Source organism: Oncorhynchus kisutch, linkage group LG15 (genome assembly GCF_002021735.2).
Source record: "Oncorhynchus kisutch isolate 150728-3 linkage group LG15, Okis_V2, whole genome shotgun sequence".
In the NCBI taxonomy this organism is placed as follows: domain Eukaryota; kingdom Metazoa; phylum Chordata; class Actinopteri; order Salmoniformes; family Salmonidae; genus Oncorhynchus; species Oncorhynchus kisutch.
In genome coordinates this window covers 56,612,893-56,637,110 of record NC_034188.2, presented here as the reverse complement: position 1 = coordinate 56,637,110, position 24,218 = coordinate 56,612,893, and the positions used below count along the sequence as shown (strand labels likewise).

The 24,218-nt window shown below is 41.8% G+C and overlaps 2 protein-coding genes across 2 annotated transcripts; both read right to left on the bottom strand.

Moving 5' to 3' along the window:
- Positions 1-31: 31 nt before the first annotated feature.
- On the bottom strand, positions 32-5,201 carry LOC109904788 (T-box transcription factor TBX1-like). The gene is made up of 8 exons (XM_031791415.1): positions 5,195-5,201; positions 4,919-5,093; positions 4,698-4,799; positions 4,188-4,359; positions 3,829-3,984; positions 1,258-1,325; positions 663-781; positions 32-476 (listed from the first exon to the last, which is right to left on the bottom strand). Exons 1-8 carry the CDS (start codon positions 5,199-5,201, stop codon positions 322-324), a joined length of 954 nt encoding a protein of 317 aa, XP_031647275.1. The 3' UTR covers positions 32-321.
- Positions 5,202-7,456: 2,255 nt separating this feature from the next.
- On the bottom strand, positions 7,457-10,143 carry LOC109905525 (apolipoprotein A-I-1). Its single transcript, XM_020502941.2, has 4 exons — positions 9,978-10,143; positions 9,119-9,170; positions 8,776-8,920; positions 7,457-8,405 (listed from the first exon to the last, which is right to left on the bottom strand). Exons 2-4 carry the CDS (start codon positions 9,159-9,161, stop codon positions 7,805-7,807), a joined length of 789 nt encoding a protein of 262 aa, XP_020358530.1. The 5' UTR covers positions 9,162-9,170; positions 9,978-10,143; the 3' UTR covers positions 7,457-7,804.
- Positions 10,144-24,218: the final 14,075 nt, after the last annotated feature.

The following is a 24,218-nucleotide window of genomic DNA, read 5'->3' as shown; positions in this document are numbered from 1 at the left end:
CTTATAATAAATCATAAAGTAAAAGAGCAAATTATTTTAAATTGGTCTTTATTGACATCATTTGAATAACAATATTTTCCACTTTAAACAATTAATCCACCTATATTGCCTCTTGTGCTTTGTGTAAAAAGTCATATCTAAAATCACCAGTCCAAGATGAAACAATCAAAGAAAATAAGCTAAATGATTGAGCTCATAATAGAACATTTTCACTTGGTTCCTTTGAGAAATAATGAAGAGAGATATTCACATATTGAAGGAGAATGTGGGCTACTGTAGGAAGATCTTTAGCAATGGAACTATGTAAGACATTCCCTCCTCTCATCCCAGGTTCAGTCTCTCTGAAATGCCTGGACATTCCCAGAGAGTGGGAAGGGGGATGAAAGTCAAAGGTGGAAAAATATTATTCTCCACATCCTTTCTCTCACTGGTACAGTTGATGTCTTCCCTGCAGTGGTGACCTAGTTCACGATGCGCTGTTGATAGAGAGGCAATGTTTTAATCCTCTAATCCTACAGAGGAGGAAACCAAGAGCACCTATGTAAAATATAATTTATCTGACCAAGATTAGTTCACATTGTGGGGTGACAGTGACATATTAAGGGCTGTATATTGCCTTAAAAAAAAGCTCAGTATTTCATTCCTGGGTCTCAGTCGCTCACTTGATAGACTCTTTAGGTTCTGTGCTCGCTGCTCTCCCGACATACTGTCAGGCTCGTGGCTGCCCTCCTGTGGCTGCCAGGTGGGCAGAGAGTGACGCAGGGGCCTGGCACTGCCCACCCTGAACACACAACAACACAGAGTCACATTACAATCAAAGGAGTGTTAGGCAGAATTGCAACAGGTTCAAAACAGGTTACCACCATTAGTCACCTTTTATCCAATCATGGTACGCTTGGCTTTACTAACCAATGGCTTACTTTATCAAGCCTAATTGAGTGTCTGCTGTGTTGTCATATGTAGAGGCCAGAGTCAAAGTTCAGGTATCATATTGTGAATGATCCTTAACCTGAATATCAGGTGATAAGGGAGAGAGCGATAAGGATGTACAATGGTGCAGTTATTATTTAGTTGAGCGTTTTCATGGAACAATCTAGATTTGATATTAACTGTAGGAGGGAAACCCCCTGAATCCAACAACAAGTCCTCAATGTCTGAATATGGTTGTTGTCCTTTGACTTTTGTGTTCAACGTATCACCAAAATCATTCTGACATTTTAGACACTAACGAACAAAGAACATGTTAATTTATTTTACCAGGCGTCAGGATCAGTAGTTCGGAAGCCCTTGGCAAACGGGTTACTGGCTATCTTCAACTGGGTGATCTGAGAGAGAGAGAGAGAGAGAGAGAGAGATGTTTGATTTGAACAGGATCCCTCGTCAATAGCGACAGCTAGTCTCATTGGGGTCTGACACATAATGAAAAAGACATTATAGACAAAAGACTTTAAAATGTACATGCATTTAAAAACATTAACATGCAGTGTGTGTGTGTGTTTATCTATCAGTTACACATTCATTTCAGCACATACACACAAAGAGTAGGTCACATGGGAGGCAGTCGTTTTGCCGCGGGGTGTTGCTTTATTCGCGTTTTGAAACCAGGTTTGCTGTTCACTTGCGCTACATGAGATGGGAGTTCCATGCAATCATGGCTCTTTATAATACTGTACGTTTCCTTGATTTTGTTCTGGACCTGGGGACAGTGAAAAGACCCCTGGTGGCATGTCTGGTGGTGTAACTTTGTGTGTCGGTGCTGTATATAAGTTGACTATGAAAACAGTTTGGAATTTCCAATACATTATTTCTTATAAAAACTAGAAGTGATGCAGTCAGTCTTTCCTCAACTCTTAGCCAAAAGAGACTATCATGCATAGTATTGATATTAGCCCTCTGATTACAATGAAGAGCAAAACTTGCCACTCTGTTCAAGGCCAGCTGCAGCTTAACAAGATCCTTCTTTGTGACACTTGACCATATGACTGGACAATAATCAAGATAAGATTAAACTAGAGTCTGCAGGAGTGTGGTCTCCAAAAAGCTGAGCATCTCCTTATCACGGACAGACACTCCCCATCTTTACAACCATTGAATCAATCTAAGGTAACAAACACTGAGTAATTTAGCCTACTCAACTTGCTAAACAGCCATGCCATTCAGATTCAGCTGAGGTTAAGAACAGGGAATGATATACATGTACCAAATAGAATGATCTTAGTTTTAGAGATGTTCAGGACCAGTTTATTACTGGCCACCCATTCTAAAACTGACTGTAACTCTTTGTTTAGGAGGAATCATCATACAGAATTTGTTTAATGCCAGTGTTAGGTAATTTTACATTTTACAACACTGTTTAACATTAGAGAAGCTTCCATTAAAGAAAACCCACTGTGTTGTGGTTAGATAGCTCTGAATCCACGATATGCTGAAAGTCTGTTGTTAATTTGTTTACAGAGAAAAGCATTGTATTTGGTCAAACACAGTTTTTTCCTACAGTTTGCTAAGAGCTGGCAGCAAGCTGATAGGTTGGCTGTTAGAAACAATAAAGGTCCATTCTTTGGTAGCGGAATGACATTGGCATCCCTCCAGGCCTGAGGACAAACACTTTCCACTAGGCTCAGATTAAATATATGACAGATAGGAGGTTTGACATTATTGATGGATAACAATCATTTTCCCACCTCTCCCACACAAACTTTACCAAATACAAACGGATAATGCTTTTCTTTCATTATTCATTTTTTTATGCATGAATACAATGTCTCACTGTTTGTTGTTGGCATTTCCTGCCTAAGGTTGCCCACTTCACCAATTAAGTAATCAGTAAAGTAATTGGCAACATCAAATGGTTATGTGATGAATAAGGCATCTGATTAGATGAAAGATGGAGTTGAATTTGTCTTTCTGCCCATAATTTCATTTAAAGTAATGTGATCATCTTTATATCATTGAACTTGGCTTCATAATACAGTTTCTTCTTCTTTTTGTTAACTTTAGTCAGATCATTTCTCAATTTGCAGTAAGTCAGCCAGACTTATTAGCCACTCCTTTTGCCCCATCTATTTCAACCATACAGTTTTTAAATTCCTCGTCAATCCATGGAGCCTTAACAGTTCTAACAGTTTTTTAACAGGTGCATGTTTATCAATAATTGGAAGGAGCAATTTCATAAATTCATCAAGTGCAGCGTCTGGATGCTCCTTATTTATCACATCAGACCAACAAATATTTTTAACATCATCCACATAAGAGTCAGCTAAATCGTTTGTATGATCTCTTACACAATATTTTAGGCCCAGCTTTTGGAACTGTGGCTTTCCTGGATATAGCCACTGTATTGTGATCACTTTATCCAATGGGCACGGATCCAGCTTTAGAACAAAGTTCTACAGTATTAGTAAAAATGTGGATGATATAGTTCCTGTTGTGTTTGTAAACAACCTGGTAAATTGATTAATAACCTGAACCAGATTACAGTTACTGGTTACAGTGAGAATCTTCCCCTTGATGAAAATCTGTCAATATTTAGGTCCCCATGAAAGTAGACCTCTCTGTTTACATCACATACTCTATCAAGCATTTCACATTTTATCTTTATTTCTAAGGCTACATATATTAATATGGGGTATTTTTTGCCCTTTCCTAGGTAAAGAGAGAGAGCAAGAGAGAGAGAGAGAGAGAGAGAGAGAGAGAGATAACATTATCTGTCATCAATTTCACGGCAGCATGTAGGGTGAATCTCCAATAGACATAATTCATACAAGACTGGACTATTTTGTCTCTGCAACATCATATGTAGTGACAGTTATAACATAGTCATTACATTACCCTGTGGTTCTGGTAGGCAGTGACGGCTATGAAGCGTGTTTCCGGGAAGGAGAAGGTGCAGAAGTTGCGATGGGCATGAAGCTGGCTATCCCGCCGTGGGTCCACATACACCACATGGAATCGAGGCTGGTAACGATGCATGGAGTTCAAGATCATCTGGGTGTTTGACAAACAATCACAATGCACATTACATCCACACACAGGCACAAAGACTCAGAAATACAAAGAATGTATAAAGAACACGAGCAAGTACTGATTGTAAAGATGTGCATGTGTGTGCGTGCATGTGTGTCTGTGTCTGGACTGGTGTGTGTGTCTGCGTCTGGACTGGTCGGTGTGTGTGTGTGTGCTTGTCTTACATGTCCATTGTCATCTAGCAGGTTGTTGGTCAGTTTGAGTGCGTCGAAGGAGACCATCTGTTTCATCCACTGGGAGCCTCTGGCGGGAGAGTCAGGGTGGAAGTGCATCCTCCCCGGGGCCGCCACGTCGGCCCGGCCTGCCACCAGCCACGAGGAGCTGTGGAACGCATATCTACATACAGGAGAGCAAAGATACTATATTCATTGGTTGCAAGTTGTGTCACTCCACTATTGAAAGTTCTGTTACATCAGGCTGAAAGTTCTACTCAATACATTCTCCATTGGCGCTGATTAAGATTTTATGCATTATCTGGTACATATTATGTGGTACAATCAAGAAGAGGCTGCCAGGGTATGTACTGTACACCATAACCACAATATACCATATGATGATTCCACACAAACACTATTATGTGTAGATCTAGTGTATGTCTCTTATGCTGGCAGAGTGTGGGTAAAACCACAGAGCCTATAAATCACATTCTATGTAAGTCTATGGAGAAAACTCACCTGTATCTCTTGTCATCCACAGGGATGAAGTCCATGAGCAGCACATACTCCGCTGCAGGGTCCATCCCTGAGATACTCACCTGGAAGGTAGGGAACATCCTCCTACAAGGACCATGCATGACTCAGCAGCAACACAGTGATATGTGATTAGTTCAACCACAGTGAGTGTGTGTGTTTATGTGTGTGTGTGTGTGTGTCCATTTGTGTTAGCATGTTCCTACCTCCCAGCCTTGGTGACGATCATCTCTGTGCCCAGCTGGTCAAACTGTTGCCACAGCGTGTGCATCTCCAGCTGAACTGTGACCCCTGTGACCTGGGGGGCTTTGGCACAGGTGGCCCCACCAGCTTCTGCACAGCAGGGCAGCGTGAGGGCACACCTGTGAGACAGCTGGGGAACTGGAGAGGAGAGGAGGAAAAAACACATGAAAAACAGGATTTCCCAAGAAAAGTCAGGTAGGAACCAATGAATTCAAACTAACGCAGTGAATCTCCAGTACCATCCATACTGTTTGTGTTACAGTCAGAATCTCCAGTGGTGGGGAAACGCTTCAGATTTCTCCACTTTCAATTTCCATCAATTGGTCTTCTGTTCCACTGTTCACTGACCAGTCTGATGTCCGGTTTAGAGTAGAACTGTGACCACATCAAATCCCCTGCTTTAGTCTCAGACCGTTAGCTGTCCTTAGAGAAGCAGAGTGTCTGTGTGGTTGAGGGTACCACTGACTGGGTCTGGGACACAGAGGACTGGAACACCAAGCAGGCTTTATACAGGCTGGGACACTCAAGGGACCCTCGATCCCACCTCATCCATTACACTGTAATAAAGCCCGCTGACATGCAATATTAACATACTCGCACACACAAGGACACACACACACACACACACACTGAGAGGGATAAAACACACACTCTGCACATATACATAGATACATGCACATGAGATGTGACAGAGGAGGAATGAAAACATTTACTACTGCTTTCAGACAATTCTTTACAGTTTTATACCATGATAGGATGCACAAAGTGTTATTTTCGTTGAGATGCACTTCACTTTTTAGAAGTAGGTCATTAATTACACTAGTTGTCCTCCGTTATTGAGTGAGGACAGACATCCGACAGAGAGCCGCTGCTGCTATTGATGAAAAAAAAAAATCTCTTCAACACCATGCTAATTGCTATCTTCAACTCTAATCTAAAGTTGCCTTGAGATGGTCACCAAAAGAGCTTCACCGTGTCTCGTCTGGGAGGAATTCTTATACGTGCCGTATCCATAGGAATAATATAATAACAACATCTGTCATTTAAAAGATGCTTTTATCCAAAGCAACCTACAGTCATGTGCGTATATATTTGTCTTATGGGTGGGCTGGGGAAGCGAACTCAGTCATTAACAACAACAAAAAGAACAGTTAAGACAAACCACGAAAACAGTAAGAGAATCACGTTGCAAAACACATTAAAAACAAACCAAAAACCAAATAGCAGTGGATACAAGTTTATAGTCCAGTTAGTACAGGTTTATTATCAAAACTATTACAACTGAGCAGTAGATAGCAGCAAATCGAAGTTTATAGTAGAATTAATGTAGGTTTATCATCAAACTATTACAACTGAGCAGTAGATAGCAGCAAATAGAAGTTTATAGTAGAATTAATGTAGGTTTATCATCAAACTATTACAACTGAGCAGTAGATAGCAGCAAATAGAAGTTTATAGTAGAATTAATGTAGGTTTATCATCAAACTATTACAACTGAGCAGTAGATAGCAGCAAATAGAAGTTTATAGTAGAATTAATGTAGGTTTATCATCAAACTATTACAACTTAGCAGTAGATAGCAGCAGATATTATTTGATAATACTGTCGGTGCAGATAACAGCACCCACAATCCTGATGTTGGAAGCACCATACTCTACCAACTCAGCCGTTGAAGGCCCATTCCTACCTTCTTGCTTATTATCAAGGATTGTTACATGTGAGGGGACAGAAGTTGGTATTGGTGGAAGAAGTCCACTCTATAAAGAACCAACTTATGTTTAGATGGCATGACTGATAATCAACCGTAGAAGTCAAGTGTAAACTCAAGAATAATTTTTTTTCTTCTCCACAGTCATACCCCCTCCCAATGCTCCAGTGTGTGTGTGTGTGTGTGTGTGTGTGTGTGTGTGTGTGTGTGTGTGTGTGTGTGTGTGTGTGTGTACTCTGTGATGGGAGGGTGATGATGGGGCTCAGCCTGAGAGGTGCTGAGTAGCACCCCATCCATCTAACACCGTCTCTAATGAAACTCTACGGGTCACAGCCTGCCAACACACTGACACCTCCTCCTTATTAACCCATTCATCAACCCTCTATGGCTATTAACACCACGACTCACATGAACTCCCATGATCTCCATGAATGGTCGCTGGTTTTCAGAGAAAATGATTAGAAAAGTCCATTCGTTAAATCTAACTTTCAAATGAACCGTTCTTTTAAACCAATACTGTTACAGTGACATGATATCCGTGTAAGAGACGTTTGTTCATTTCATTACATGCAATAGTTGCATCACTTCATTTTGATCATGTTGCGATCATAGAAAATAGAAAAATCATAGAACGCATATCGTTTTAGAACACAGAAGTGTGTGATACGAGATGTTCATACATAAACCCAACATGGCTATTTTGTCACAGAGCGCATGTTAGTTGTGAGAGCCACATGTAAAAGCTTGTTCTAAACAATATACAATCCAAAGAAGTCAAACTCAGAGAATGAAATAGTATGAAACAGTATGATGTTTATTGAGCTGTTTTGAAGCACACAGCTATCTTGAACAAGCAGCAACACTAGAATATTCACACTTGATGTTCATAGTACAGTCAACATTATGCAGGCCCAGGATTGTGCACACAGGCCCTGAACACAACTCAAAACTGAATGTATGCAATAGTGCGTTAGTGTCTGCGCTTGCGTGTGCTTGAGCGCATATGGTGGTGCGTTAGAGAGAGCAAGAGTCCTGCCATGCCGCTGCAGAGGAAGTGCATCAGTTTGGCATTGGCGTGGTACGTATGGTGTGTGAGTCAGTGTGAGTGAGACGGGAAGGGAGGGTCTGGCTGAGAGCGTGTTTATGCCTTCATGGCCTGGCTGATGGTCTCGTAGAAAGCCAGGAGCTTTTGCTTGGCCTGTTCGGCTGCGGGGCCCACCTGGCCCTTGAAGTCCTCAGACAGGGGAGACACCTTCTCACGCACCTCTCCAACAGCCTTGATCATCTGCTCCTTGTACTCCTCAGCGTAGGGGGCGGCCAGGGTCCTCAGCTCCTCCAGACGCTCGGTCAGCTTGGCACGGACAATCTCCACAATGGGCATGAGCTTGGTCTTGGTCTCCTCCACGTTGATGGCCACCTTGGCGCGCAACTCCTCCACAACGGGCTCCATCTTGGCCCTGAAGGCCTCCATCTCGGTGCGGCGCAGTTCGATGTGCTCCTTGATCAGGGGCTCCAGCTTCTTGCGGTACTCATCTATGTGCTTGTCCAGGACTTCCTTGAGTTCGGCGCGCTTGGGCTCCAGCTGGGAGCGCAGCTCCTCCACGTCCTTCATGACCTCAGTGCGCACGGCGGCGGTGGCGTCAGTCAACTGGGTGCCGAAGGCTTCGCTGTAGGGGGCCAGGGACTGGGAGGTGGCATCAGCATACTGCTGGAGGTTGTCAAGGCTCTGGGTCAGCTGCATCCTGAGAGGAACACCAAGAAGAGGAGAGAGAGAGGGAGAGAGAGAGAGAGAGAGAGAGAGAGAGAGAGAGAGAGAGAGAGAGAGAGAGAGAGAGAGAAAGGGAGATAGAGAAGAGGGAGGGAGAGAGATAGAGAGAGGGAGAGGGAGGGAGAGAGAGAGAGAGAGAGGGTGGGAGAGATAGATATTGGTTTAGTTATCTGTGGAGGTTGGGCACCATTGAATTGAACCTTTTAAATTTGAATGGAGTGAGTGAGTGAGTGAGTGAGTGAGTGAGTGAGTGAGTGAGTGAGTGAGTGAGTGAGTGAGTGAGTGAGTGAGTGAGTGAAGAGGGAACGAGAAGATAGAGAAGACTAAATGAAACATGTCCTTACTTGTACTCTTTGTACTCTGTGTCATCCAGAAGGTCAATGGACCTCTGTGCGGTCAACTTCACCTGAGCTATGTACATGCTCAAGGCTGCCTTCACATGCTCCAGCTGAGAGGGAGCATCAGCCTGCATAGGAAAAGCCTGGGTACCTGGGAGAGGAGAGAGAGGGTCAGGCATTGGTTGGGAAACAGTGGTGAATGGCCCAGCACTTTAAAATGATTGAGTAAGATTTCATTTTGAATTGTTCAATATACCAGAGCATGGTACACACACACACACACGATGCATTAAAATGTCATTACTACATGATCAATTCGGCGGCACTATGACAAGGCTGGGATACTAACCTGCGGCCAGCAGGATGGTTAGTGCGAGAGCCAGGAATTTCATGATGGAGGTCTGAGAGGAAAGAAGAGAACGGATGGTGAGCAATGAGCCCGACAAGAATTCCAATATTCGCAATTGAAACAGTGAACCATGGGAAGTCAAGATCGAATGGTTAAAAATACATTTAGAGCTAACAATATTTGAACAGTGCAACAAATGACTAATTGCAAAACACTCTAAATTAAACTTTAAATGTCACCAAAACCAAACAAGCCAATAATTCAAAGTCATTCTCCAGTTATTTGGAGAATCACAAGGAGCAAACCCACAAAGACACGCAACTCCAGGCTGCCCTCAATCAGTTCACCCCATGCCATATGTCAGCCTATTAAAAGGACCTCTAATCTGGTCAGATTACACAGAGCTGGATAGAGCTATACTGTTCCTACAAAGAGATTAACCCTCAACTCCTACCACCTAATCCCCAATCCCTGCACTAAGACAGACACATCACTGGATCACTGTGGCCCGGACAGAGGTTACACTTAAACAGTTGTTGAGAGTAATTCCAGAAAGCTATTGGCATATTTTTTTCTAGGACATTTAATAACATTATTTCTCCATTGTTCCCTTCCATTTCTCTAGTAAATTATAGTAAACTGTCTGGAAGAAGTATTGCTAAAGCGATAACTGCTGCCTAATGTATTTGTAACAGTTCATATCGAAGTGGTAATAAGCGTTCCAAATAACAGACAAAAAAAGGTTCCTGAAAAATTCTAGTCTGCATTTCCCTCTCCTAGTTCCTCAGTCCTCTGCGTATGCAGACCAAGTCTTTGGCCTCTAGCCCCAGCCCTTAGCTCTCCCAGTCTGTTCTCTTACCTGGTGGGTGATTGGTCGTTATGAGACTGGGGAACAGGAGAGCCAGCTCTGTTTTTTTATAGGGTTGGAGCAGCAGGAGGGGGGAGAGGTGTGAGAGGTTGTGTGCCTCCGTGGAGGTGGACCTCACCCCCACACCGTCTCACAGGGAGGAGCCGGGTACAATGGTCACCTGCTGAGTGCATTCAAGGGGAGTCAGCAAAGTGAAATGCTGTGGACAAACACTCCCACGCTAGTGTACGCGCACACACACACACACACGCACTCGTACGCACACACACTTGTCTGTGTGTGCATTATCTTGGATAATCAAATGTTCTTGTGTCTTTTCTAAATGGCTACCTATTCTAATTGGGATATGGTTTAATTTTCAGGTGAATAATTACAATCTCCACTCTGGCTGTGCTCCCAATGCCACGTTCAACTCAATCACCTTGTGTGATGGTAAAACTTTCACACACAAAACAACCACCATGTGCTCCATGATTGCTTGGGACATTTGGCCTCCAGGACAATGGCCATTCTTGCCTGGTCCTGCTGGTCGACCTGAGCTGCTATCTCCTGTGGCATTACTGTGAGACATGAAAGGGCCAGACATACTGAGCAGGAGCCAGGGAGACGGGCCCGACAGCATGGGAGACAGAGGTGACAGGAGCACCCTGAGGATGCGTTAGCATCTTGATGCTACCAAAGAACATTCACCATTCAAGGAGGAACATCTGTACCCTACGATGTAACTGCAATGATGAGATAGATGTTCTTCTTCTTTGTGTCATACCGTGTTCAACCGCGTTGGAACTTGTCTAGCCATCTTGTCTTTAATTTGTATTTTATTTAACCTTTATTTAACTAGGCAAGCCAGTTAAGAACACATCCTTATTTGCAATAACGGCCTACCCCGGCCAAACCGTGTGCCGCCCTGTGGGACTCCCAATCACGGCTGGGTGTGATACACCCTGGATGTCTCAAGAGGAGCACAATGGAAACAAGTCCCAGACTTTATTGTGTGTTGTCCTCCATGATTTTATTCATGTGCATGTATGGCTTTTTCATGTTCTATGTCTGCTGTTTTTTAACTAAACTTAATTAGCCTCAAGCTATCTTGTTCATTTGTTCACTGCATTGTTCACTAAAAAGAGAATGGATTATACATTAGTGGAGGGGTTAGGGTTACCAAATGAGGGACACATGAGATTTGTCCCTGATTCAACACTGAAATAAAGCAAAAATAAACATACTAATATATAATACGATTTTAAAGAGATAAGTGAGAGTTGTCTAGTTTTAAATACTGAAAGGTTTAAAATACTGCATTATCACTATTGGTTGCCTCCATGGTTTGATTTGTGGAGAACTACAGTACGTCAGAGTGTACATGTATCGCTTTCTTCATTTTTTTTTAAGGTACCAGTTATTTAAATCTGGTAGAATTTTGGCAACCCTGTCAAAGAGAAGAGAGAGTTGAATGCAATCAACCTAATAACATTCTGCTATCCATTCTGACTCCTTCTCTTGTGTGTTGACTGTTGCGTTGGAGCCTGTGTGGGGGTTGGACAGCGTTTGCTGTCTTGATCGAGATCCCTGATAAGACACACAGAGAGGGCATCAGGTCCAGGGCCATAAACCCCAGTGTCATAGAGTATGTTGTAAGTTCCATTGGAACACAGTGTTTCTATATCACTCCATTAAAAGTATTGCCAGTTGTGTGTGTGTGTGTGTGTGTGTGTGTGTGTGTGTGTGTGTGTGTGTGTGTGTGTGTGTGTGTGTGTGTGTGTGTGTGTGTGTGTGTGTGTGTGTGTGTGTGTGTGAGAGAGAGAGCGAGAAAGAGAGAGAGAGAGAGAGAGCGAGAGAGAGAGAGAGAGAGAGAGAGAGAGAGAGAGAGAGAGAGAGACTGCATGTTCCATGGTGATTAATAGGTTAAAGGTTCAGTGTTGAGCTGTGACTTGTTCCGTCATCGACGGACTTTGTCACTATGGCTTCATGTCAATCGGAGGAATTGGAATTTCTTTGGGGATAGAGGATTGAGTGTGTCATCGTAGTGTTTGTGTGTCATCAGATATCCATTCATATATTGTACGCAAACTTGTATATGGCCTCGTTATTGTTTTTATTGTGTTACTATTTCCTTTTTTCTTAGCAAACATTTGTCTTGCTTTTTTAATTCTGCATTGTTGGGAATGGGCTCATAAGTAAGCATTTCACTGTAAAGTCTACACTTGGTCACAGGTAGCCTGCGAATGTAACCAATACACTTGGTCACAGGTAGCCTAGTGGTTAGAGTGTTGTGCCTATAACCGAATGGTTGCTGGATCGAATCCTCTAGCTGGCAAGGTAAAAATCTGTCCTTCTGCCCCTGAACAAGGCAGTTAACCCACTGTTCCTAGGCTGTCATTGTAAATAAGAGTTTGTTCTTAACTGGCTTGCCTAGTTAAATAAAGGTAATAAAGAAAATGGGTCTCTACAGTGGTGCCGCTGTCTAAGGCACTGCATCTCAGTGCTAGAGGCGTCACTACAGACCCTGGTTCACAACTGGCAGTGATTGGGAGTACCATAGGGGACACACAATTGGCTCACTGTCATCTGGGGTAGGCCGTCATTGTAAATAAGAATTTGTTCTGAACTGACTTGCTTAGTTAAATCAAATTAAACATTTTTTTATTTTTCCACACTGACTTGGTGAGCTCCATAGAACTTCATTAGTGGGACAACCATGCAGACCCCTGGGCTTGAGTTCTAGCTGAAATTTGAGCGTTCTGTGGTATGAAAACAGTTCATGAAGAATATCAATTCTAAAACAATTTGACTGGCGTTGTATACAGTGCATTCAGAAAGTATTCAGACCCCTAGATCTTTTCCACATTTTGTTACATTACAGCCTAATTCTAAAATGTATTAAATAAAAATTAAAAACTCATCAATCTACACACAATACCCCATAATGACAAAGTGAAAACATTTTTTTTTCGTTGCTAATTTATAAAAAATGTAAAACAGAAATATCTTATTTACATAAGTATTCAGACACTTTGCTATGAGACTTGAAATTAAGCTCAGGTGCATCCTGTTTCCATTGATCATCCTTGAGATGTTTCTAGAACTTGATTGGAGTCCACCTGTGGTAAATGTAATTGATTGGACATGATTTGGAAAGGCACACTCCTGTCTATATAAGGTCCCACAGTTGACAATGCATGTCAGAGCAAAACCCAAGCCATGAGGACGAAGGAATTGTCTGTAGAGCTCCAAGACAGGATTGTGTCGAGGCACAGATCTGGGGAAGGGTACCAAAAAATGTCTACAACATTGAAGTTCCCCAAGAAAACAGTGGTCTCCATCATACTTAAATAGAAGAAATTTGGAACCACCAAGATTCTTCCTAGAGCTGACCGCCCGGCCAAACTGAGCAATCGGGGGAGAAGGGTCTTGGTCAGAGAGGTGACCATGAACCCGATGGTCACTCTGACAGAGCTCAAGAGTTCCTCTGTGGAGATGGTTGTCTTTCTGGAATGTTCTCCCATCTCTGCAGCACTCCACCAATCAGGCCTTTATGGTGGTCAGACGGAAGCCATTCCTCAGTAAAAGGCACAACAGTCCGCTTGGAGTTTGTCAAAAGGCCCCTAAAGGACTCTCAGGCCATGAGAAACAAGATTCTCTGGTCTGATGAAACAAAGATTGAACTCTTTGGCCTGAATGCCAAGCGTCCCGTCTGGAAGAAACCTGGCACCATCCCTACTGTGAAGCATGGTGGTGACATCATCATGCTGTGGGGATGTTTTTCAGCGGCAAGGACTGGGAGACTAGTCGGGATTGAGGGACAGGCGAACGGAACAAAGTACAGAGAGATCCTTAATGAAAACCAGCTCCAGAGCGCTCAGGACCTCAGACTGGGGCGAAGGTTCACTTTTCAATAGGACAATGACCCTAAGCACACAGCCAAGACAACACAGGAGTGGCTTCGGGACAAGTCTCTGAATGTCCTTGAGTGGCCCAACGAGAGCCCGGACTTGAACCCGATCGAACATCTCTGGAGAGACCTGAAAATAGCTGTGCAGCGACGCTCCGCATCCAACCTGACAGAGCTTGAGAGGATCTACAGAAAAGAATGGGAGAAACTCCCCGAATACAGATGTGCTTGTAGCATCATACCCAAGAAGACTCTAAGCTGTAATCGCTGCCAAAGGTGCTTCAACAAAATAATCAGTAAAGAGTCTGAAAACTTATGTAAATGTGATATTTCTGTTTTTTCTTTTCGATAAATGTGCAAACATTTCTACATCTGTTTTTTGCTTTGTCATTATGGGCTATTGTGTATAATATATGAGGGAGAAAAACTATTTAATCCATTTTAGAATAAGGCTGTGACGTAACAAAATGTGGAAAAAGTAAAGGGCTCTGAATACTTTCCCGAATGCTCTGTATGTACTTCTCAGATGAATACACCAAGATTGATAGTCATTTGTTGAATGCCACATCAGTGTGCTGAGGAAATACATTTCATCCATATCTCTCTTTTCTCAGAATGGTCAAGGATGTAAAACAGGAGAAATGTGCTGGAATGCACTTTGTCTAGACTAGAGCAGTCAGCAACTGTATATTATAATGACACAGCTGAGGGTTACATTGGGTAGCTAACGTTACAGTTCCAATAGGTGTGCTTCTATCTGGGAAGGTCCAGAGCAGTCAGCAACTGTATATTATAATGACACAACTGAGGGTTACATTGGGTAGCTAACATTACAGTTCCAATAGGTGTGCTTCTATCTGGGAAGGTCCAGAGCAGTCAGCAACTGTATATTATAATGACACAACTGAGGGTTACATTGGGTAACTAACATTACAGTTCCAATAGGTGTGCTTCTATCTGGGAAGGTCCAGAGCAGTCAGCAACTGTATATTATAATGACACAGCTGAGGGTTACATTGGGTAGCTAACATTACAGTTCCAATAGGTGGCTTCTATCTGGGAAGATCCAGAGCAGTCAGCAACTGTATATTATAATGACACAGCTGAGGGTTACATTGGGTAACTAACATTACAGTTCCAATAGGTGTGCTTCTATCTGGGAAGATCCAGAGCAGTCAGCAACTGTATATTATAATGACACAGCTGAGGGTTACATTGGGTAGCTAACATTACAGTTCCAATAGGTGTGCTTCTATCTGGGAAGATCCAGAGCAGTCAGCAACTGTATATTATAATGACACAACTGAGGGTTACATTGGGTAGCTAACATTACAGTTCCAATAGGTGGCTTCTATCTGGGAAGGACCAGAGCAGTCAGCAACTGTATATTATAATGACACAGCTGAGGGTTACATTGGGTAGCTAACATTACAGTTCCAATAGGTGTGCTTCTATCTGGGAAGATCCAGAGCAGTCAGCAACTGTATATTATAATGACACAACTGAGGGTTACATTGGGTAGCTAACATTACAGTTCCAATAGGTGGCTTCTATCTGGGAAGGACCAGAGCAGTCAGCAACTGTATATTATAATGACACAGCTGAGGGTTACATTGGGTAACTAACATTACAGTTCCAATAGGTGTGCTTCTATCTGGGAAGGTCCAGAGCAGTCAGCAACTGTATATTATAATGACACAGCTGAGGGTTACATTGGGTAACTAACATTACAGTTCCAATAGGTGTGCTTCTATCTGGGAAGATCCAGAGCAGTCATTGGACATGTGTGCAATTCACTGTAAAATAGTTCAGCGTTCCTACTTAGGAATGAAGTATAATTAATAATAAAATACCACTGGGGAAAAAAAGATTTGATTTGCCAAAAGTCATCAACATAAGGGCATTTCTGTCTTATTTCCCCCAACATTTAACCTAAATCCAATGACAATTGTTCTGTTGATTTCACATTCAATACACGTTAGTTGACAACTCATCCAAATGCCAATCAAAACTAGACGTTGAACTGACGTCTGTTCCCAGTGGGATTTCATCCCACTATTGCCCTCAAAACAATTTAGAACTTGATAGAGAGATGGCGACTACAGCACAGCTTCTCGTGCAACATGCAATGTATTTCAACCAGGGCCGTCAAATAATTAAAAAAAATGTATTGAGTTAATCGCTGGATTTGCTGCGATTCATCATGATTAATCGCAAATTCGGAATTTGCTCAAATTGAACTGTAATTTATGATTTTTTTAATACAAAAAGCACTACAAGAATATTGACGTCTTGGTTTTGTCCAAAGTAACGGTTATAAAAATGAGGTACATTGACAAACGTATAATTTCTTTAACCTCAATGTCAACTTGTTTTGACATCACCTTGTTCTGATTGTTATAGATGTACTTTGGATATTTTCAGTGCATTTTGAATGCTTTCAGACAATAGGATTAATCCCAATCAAAAAAATAGTTTTGCATTAAAATGAACTAGTTTTATTTGATGAACTCTGACAGCCATAACTTCAACACATTGTAATTGTTGAGTTGCATGGATTTACACCTCCTTTGACAATGGTGGCTCTCAGCACCCATTGTGCCCCACAAAATCAGTGAGATGACTTTCTTCTGCATGTAATGGCTCATATCACGATCTGTATCACACAGCTCCTGTGGTATATTTGAATGTGTTTCCTTTCCAACCTCTGTATGGTTATTCTACTGAACTTCTATTCTTTCTCAGCCTATTCAGATGCCCTATTTCCTGTTTGCGCTTCTTCTTTTCTTATGCATATTTTCACGCTCATTCTCCGTGTCCTCTTTTACCCCCACCTCTCCCTTGTTGAATCTATTCTTCCTGGATCACTCCCCACTGTTGGTCACTGAAACCCCATTGAGCTTTATGAGCGGTTGAAGACAGAGTGGCTGATGGGGCCTGTCTCCTGTCTTGTCACCTGACCCAGCCTGCATGACTCCACCTAGGAAACTGGGTCTTGGACTGTTTGACCATTTGTTACCTGATATGAGATTAAATAAAATAGGAAATAACAATATTAGTATCAAAATCTTTCCACTGCCCCAAAACTGGTTGAATCAACGTTGTTTGCATATATTTTCAACCCAAAAAAATCTATTTGATGACATTGATTCAATGTGCCTATACAAACCTAACAATTTAGAATCTCAGCCTATCTAAACCTTTAGAATCTCTTGCAATAACTACGAATAGCTGAGACATTCCTTTCATCATCACTCAGTCAGAAGTACAACAAGTATTGCATGGTCATATATCAGTGATGTATGTTTTTTTTAATACATTTAGCTTTGTAAGACTAACCCATCACACCTCTTTTTTTAAATCCATTCACGTAACACACATCTTATGCTGCTTCATATGCCTATGGACAACAATGCAAACTAAACTGGCTTTGTATTAGATGTATGATGGAGACGGTGGGTAGGGTGAACATCTTCCCACTCGACTTGACTTTTTTAATGTCTATTTTTGCGTGAATTATTACTTTGTTTGCTCCTGTATTTCTACCGAGCTCATTTAGTTTTGATTTTTTTATTCAGATTTTTTACTATTTCTTATTGGTGTCGCATTATCGAGCGGGAACCTGCAAGTAAGCGTTTCATTGGACTGTGTGCATACTACAGTATGTGTGTCCTGTGCGTACGCCAAATCAACTTTGAACTTGTACTAGTGGTCTGCAGAAGCCCACAGTCAGTTCACTATTCCAGGGCACCAAACTGGCTTTAGCTGAGCATGAGGACCAACCTTTTATTGGCTTTGATGGTAGACTATCACAGCAAACATTCTACTCTGTATAAGCTGTGCGGGCCAGATAAACAAGGCATGGATGTTCATTGAATGAGCGTTATCTTAACAACCTTTGAAACTGCTATCATTGCACCACATTTATCCTGACAGAGGTTGCCGTCGAGATTACAGGGCCATAACGACTTTATCTGAGAACCTCTGCATTTACTGCCACAATTATTCAGCTAGGTAATTTATGATAGCAGGCTTAGAACAAGATAGTAGAATATAATTATTACATTCTATTAGAAGGGACATCTGTAAGAGCAACTATAAGCACAGTGACAAATGACAGGGTAACACTGTCAGGGGTATTTCCTCTGTCGTACTTCAGCACATGGGTAAAATTGCCATATGCTATAAATATTTAGTTAGCCAATCACCACTTCATCAGATGTTGGCCTGAGTTCGAAGGTCAAGTTGTTTGATCTGCTCCATCCAGCTGTCCCTGTGATTGAGCATTGCTCAGAACCAGCAGGGAAGGTTTTCCCACTAAAACCGAACATATGGCTGAATGGTGACCCCCTCCCTCACTTTTTACTGATTGATCTCCACTGTGACAAGTAGCATTGCAACCACGCATCTGTTGGAGACCAGGTGACGTCTTCGACTTCAGAAGAGATTTGAATTCCCGTTTTCCCTATAAGTTTATCAATATGTAGAGATAACAGAAGCAAAGCAACAGAAGTTGTATCCACCCTGCACTTGAATAACCTCTTGAATGGTAGGATCCCCACTGGGAACAGAAGTCAGTTCAACATCTAGTTTTGATTTACATTTGGTTGAGTTGTCAACGTGAAATAAACAAAAAAATCACCATGTCATTGAATTTGGGTTAAAAGTTGGGTGAAAAAAAAGACAAAATTCCCATACGTCAGTTTTCCACTTTGATTTAACGTCATCACATTGAATTTTTGGGTTGAAATGACGTGGAAATAACGTTGATTCAACCAGTTTTTGCCCAGATGGGTGTTGGCAATAAGGAGACTTTAGGATGAGATACGGTCACATACAGTGCCATGCAAAAGTATTCATCCCTTGGTGTTTTTCCTATTGTGTTGCATTACAACCTGTAATTTAAATGGATTTTTATTTGGATTTCATGTAACGGACATACACAAAATAGTCCAAATTGGGGAAGTGAAATGAAAAAAATTACTTGTTTCAAAGAAAATATATATATATGAAAACCAGAAAAGTGGTGATTGCATATGTATTCACCCCCTTTGCTATGAAGCTCCTAAATAAGATCTGGTGCAACCAATTACCTTCAGAAGTCACATAACTAGCTAAATAAAGTCCACTTGTGTGCAATCTAAGTGTCACATGATCTCAGTATATACTGTTCTGTATACCTCAGTATACCTGTTCTGAAAGGCCTCAGAGTCTGCAACACCACTAAGAAAGGGGCACCACCAAGGAAGCGGCAACATGAAGAACCAAGGAGCTCTCCAAACAGGTTAGGGACAAAGTTCTTGAGAAGTACAAATCAGGGTTGGGTTATAAAAAAATATCTGAAACTTTGAACATCTCACGGAGCACCATTAAATCCATTATTAAAAAATTGAAAGAATATGGCACCACAAAAAACCTGCCAAGAGAGGGCCCCCCACCAAAACTCACAGACCAGGCAAGGAGAGCATTTATCAGAGAGGCAACAAAGAGACCAAAAATAACCTTGAAGGCACTGCAAAGCTCCCCGGTGGAGAGTGGAGTATCTGTCCACAGGACCACTTTCAGCCGTACACTCCACAGAGCTGGGCTTTACAGAAGAGTGGCAAGAAATAAGCTATTGCTTAAAGAAAACACTTTTAGTGTTCGCCAAAAGGCATGTGGGAGACTCCTCAAAAATATGGAAGAAAGTACTCTGGTCAGATGAGACTAAAATTGAACTTTTTGGCCATCAAGGAAAACGCTATGTCTGGCGCAAACCCAGCACCTCTCATCACCCCAAGAATACGATCTCCACAGTGAAGCATGGTGGTGGCAGCATCATGCTGTGGGGATGTTTTTCATTGACAGGGACTGGGAAACTGGTCAGAATTGAAGGAATGATGGATGGCGCTAAATACAGGGAAATTCTTGAGGGAAACTGTTTGTCTTCCAGAGATTTGAGACTGGGACGGAGGTTCACCTTCCAGCAGGACAATGATCCTAAGCATACTGCTAAAGCAACACTTGAGTGCTTTAAGGGGATACATATAAATGTATTGGAATGGCCTAGTCAAAGCCCAGACCTCAATCCAATTGAGAATATGTGGTATGACTTAAAGATCGCAGGACACCAGAGGAAACAATCCAATTTGAAGGAGCTCGAGCAGTTTTGCCTTTTGCAAAAATCCCAGTGGCTAGATGTGCCAAGCTGATAGAGACATTCCCCAAAAGACTTGTAGCTGTAAAAGGTGGCTCTACAAAGTATTGACTTTGGGTGGGGGGGTGAATAGTTCTGCATGCTTTTGTTTTGTCTTATTTCTTGTTTGTTTCACAATTTAAAAAAAAGTGGTAGGCATGTCGTTTAAATCAAATGATACAAATCGCCCAAAAATCTATTTTAATTCCAGGTTGTAAGGCAACAAAATAGGAAAAATGCCAAGGGGGTGAATACTTTCACAAGCCACTGTAGGAAGACTGAACCAGGCCAGCATTTGGTAACACATATCTGTGAAGTGTAAATAATGTAAATAAGGACACGACCAGAGCAACCTTGGTACCAACGACTCACAGTGGAGTTCTCTGCATCCTCAACTGATATCTTCTTTGTGTGGAATTTATGGTTGTGAATCAGTGGGTCCAACTATTATCTCCTTCAGATGCCGTTCAGCAACACAAAATCGTCCTTCTTGCTATTTTTTAAAACCTTTCTTTGCGACACTCTTGCACTGGTTCTATGCACAATCACTAGACTCAACCCACATGTACTACACTGACACTCCAACATACACACGCAACACACACATGCGTATTTATGCCAGACACATACTCAGACATCGAGACACTTTCACACTCTTCACATAAGCTGCTGCTGCTACCCTGATTGCCTAATCACTTTTACCCATATCTACATGTACATATTGTATTACCTCAATGACCTCAACTACCTCATACCCCTGCACATTGACTCAGTACTGGTACTCCTTTGTATATAGCCTCCTTATTTTAATTTTGTGTTACTATTTCCTTTTTTTTGTGCAAATAATTGTCTTACTTTTTTAACTCTGCATTGTTGGGAATGGGCTCGTAAGTAAGCTGTAAAAGTCTGTTGTATTTGGCACTTGACCCACACATTTGATTTTAATCTACGCATTACTTTTTTAAATCAATCTGATTTTTTCAATTTCTTGAAGTCTGAGTACTCGAGATACAAGAACTCAAATGTATAAGCCAGAGATGCTGTTTATTTAGCTGTGTAGATATTGTTATTAAAGTTCCAAGGCCCGTGTTTGTGTACTAGTGCCTATCACTGCCGGGAATTAGGGGGCATTCACCTAGGACCTCGACCAAACCACCTACACAATACTTAGTACAGAAAATAAAGATAAAGCCGTGTCCAATTCAGGGGCCAAAATACAGCAATGCAAAATTCATATACTGTTCCATTTTTTTTTGCTATCTAGAACCAGGAGAATCCTTTGAAGAACCCTTTTGGGTTCCATGTAGAACCCTTTTTTTACAGAGAGTTCTACATGGAACCCAAAATGGTTCTACTATGGGGAAAGCTAAAGAACCCATTGGGAACCTTTTTTTCTAAGAGTGTGGATGCCATCTCTCCATTTTGGAAACAATTCAGCAAACTTTGCCACAGATCTTACACAACCGTGACATTGACCATCAGTCATTGACCTTCAGATTTGACCAATACTAGATCAGGGATATGCTGAAAATACCAGTGGAGGGTTAACATTAACGCACATTTTTTTTTACAGGCATTAAACAAATAAACATCTACCACACAAACTGAACCAGTCATGCCAACTGGGTGTGAGGCTTTCCTTCCATCAGAGTGATCTAGGCTATTTCAAGATCTTTATCTATTTCTCATAGCAACAGAGGACTGCAAAGCCAATAATTTAATTACTGTGTAGAGTAGGCTACTGTGTAGATAACATCTCACGTTCAAGTTCATGGAGGACATGTTCAAAGACAGCTACACAATCATAATAGTTCTGAAAATCTGATTGGCATTCATGCCTAAATTCTCTGCTGCCTTGACATACAATGTCACGCTGGTATAAAGGATATGGAGACAGGCGCAGGAATACATAATATGGGTTTTTAATACACCCAAAACAAACACGTATACAAAAACACTGGGCTGTACCCAAACAAAAGAGCGAGGGTAAACCTCGTTAAACGACACGGGACTATACCCGTAATACACAATATATATGGCACGCAGCATAACAGCTGCACTCACATGACCAACAGACATGGGAACAATAACCGACAAAGACAACAGAGGACACATATATAACATACTTATCAGGGGAAATGGGAACCAGGTGTGTGTAATCAGACAAGACAGCCCGGGGTTGATGATAATGAATCCCGTTCAGTGAAGCCTAGAAAGCCGGAGACGTAAACCTCCGGGACTGGTGAACAGAATGAGCAGCAGTACCGGGGGATCCGTGACAAACAAGGCCTATAAACAATTAGCTCATTGATTTGTCTTCTGTAATTTTAGAAGGGTCTCATGGTAGAAATGGCCGGTGGGTGTTTTTTTTCTCCAGAGAAACAAGGCATTGATGGAAAGTGATGATGACACAGGAGCATCTCTCAGATTTTCATTAGGAGCAAAGCCAATGAATATGCTTTCGCAATGATTTCGCTCAGCGGCGAAAGCAGAGGACTTCTCTGATTGATTTGCTGCCACCTTATGGAAAATGCATGTGTCGAATTAGGGGCCAAACATACTGCATGTAGCAATACCCTGCAAAAGAAAAACTACATAGACCAGCATACATTTCAAGCTTGTCCATGCTGGTCAGTGCTGGTCTGATGCTGGTCAAGTTGGTTGGAACAACATTGCCTGGTCTATGCTGTTTTTTTTCAGTAGATATTGTGACAATGTTTTTGAAATCAGATGATACTTTAAAACTATATTATTGTTATTATTGAAAAGGAAGCCCCAATTCATGGATTCAGAAAAGACAAACCAATCTATAGTGTTGCAATGTAGAATATACTGTAATTCTTTTTTTTTAAAGGCATAATTTTGGTGACAAATTAATGGAGGCTAAACTGGGTGCATATACCTTTTGGTTGCTGTCAAAAACATCACTTTGCCCACAACAAAGCAGGATGCATTCGTCAAGGAACCACTTAATTGAGAAGACGTTTTATGACAACTGTTTGACACCTCCTCATACTGGAAGGCTCCTATTGTTGTTGCACTGTTGTTGATGTCATGTGGAAGTGGCATTGCAATAATGTATTAATTGCATGCAAAATAGAGTCTTCAATTGTAACTAATCTGACCTGTGTTTAAGAGAGAAACACTGCCACTACCTCACTCTCTAACCAAGGTGCATGAATTGAACTAACACTTGGATAAAGGTTGGGTTTTACAGAAAGATAAAATACATTTTTGAATGGCCTACTATGGGCTCAGGGACCAATCACAGTGGTAATACAAAAACCCCTGATGTGATTGGTTACATTGCAGAAATCCGACCATTTATTTGTTACATGGACTGACCAATAGATTGTGGTTACATACATTACATTTTCGGCCAAATGCATTCATGTTTCCAATGAGAATGTGGAAATAAGAAAGCACTAGCATTTTACACTATAAGATTACCTGCTAATGGGATTATACTGTACTAGTTAATAAATTACAGTACTGTAAATCATTTGAGGGGCGGTGATTAGGTCCAATGAGAGGTGTCCTCTGCATCACTGTTGTCCAATCTACTAGTACTGCGATATTTCTGAGTGGTAGGCGGGTGCTACGTGGTTGAAATGGAGTGGAGTGATAGGTTTGTGGTGATTGTACGGAGATTGTGACAGCTGGTTAAATGGTGTCCCTTGACAAGTCAAGAACAAGATTTATGTCAGGAGAAGTGCAGTATTATCATAAGGAGAGTTATACTTAGAATACGGAGGAATGGAGGGAAATGGAGAGGCAGAGGAGGTCTAAGAGAGAGAGAGAGAGGGAGGAAGAGGGTGCGCTTGAGTCGGTTAAAAATGGTGGGAAAAAGGGAGATGGTTTGTTAAAGAACTTAAAGAACAATGGTAGAAAGTGTAAGCAGAGTGAGTTGAAGACAGGTGGAGTCAGTTAAGAACAAATTCTTATTTACAATGACGGCCTACTCCAGCCAAACCCAGACACCCAATGGGACTCCCAATCACAGCCGGTTGTGATACAGCCTGGATTCGAACCAGAGTGTCTGTAGTAACGCCTCAAGCACTGAGATGCAGTGCCTTAGACCGCTGCTCCACTCGGGACATCAAAATAATTACAGGATGTGTTAAGTGGTGGTGTTCCATCCTTTCAGGCTGTTGGCCTAAAACTA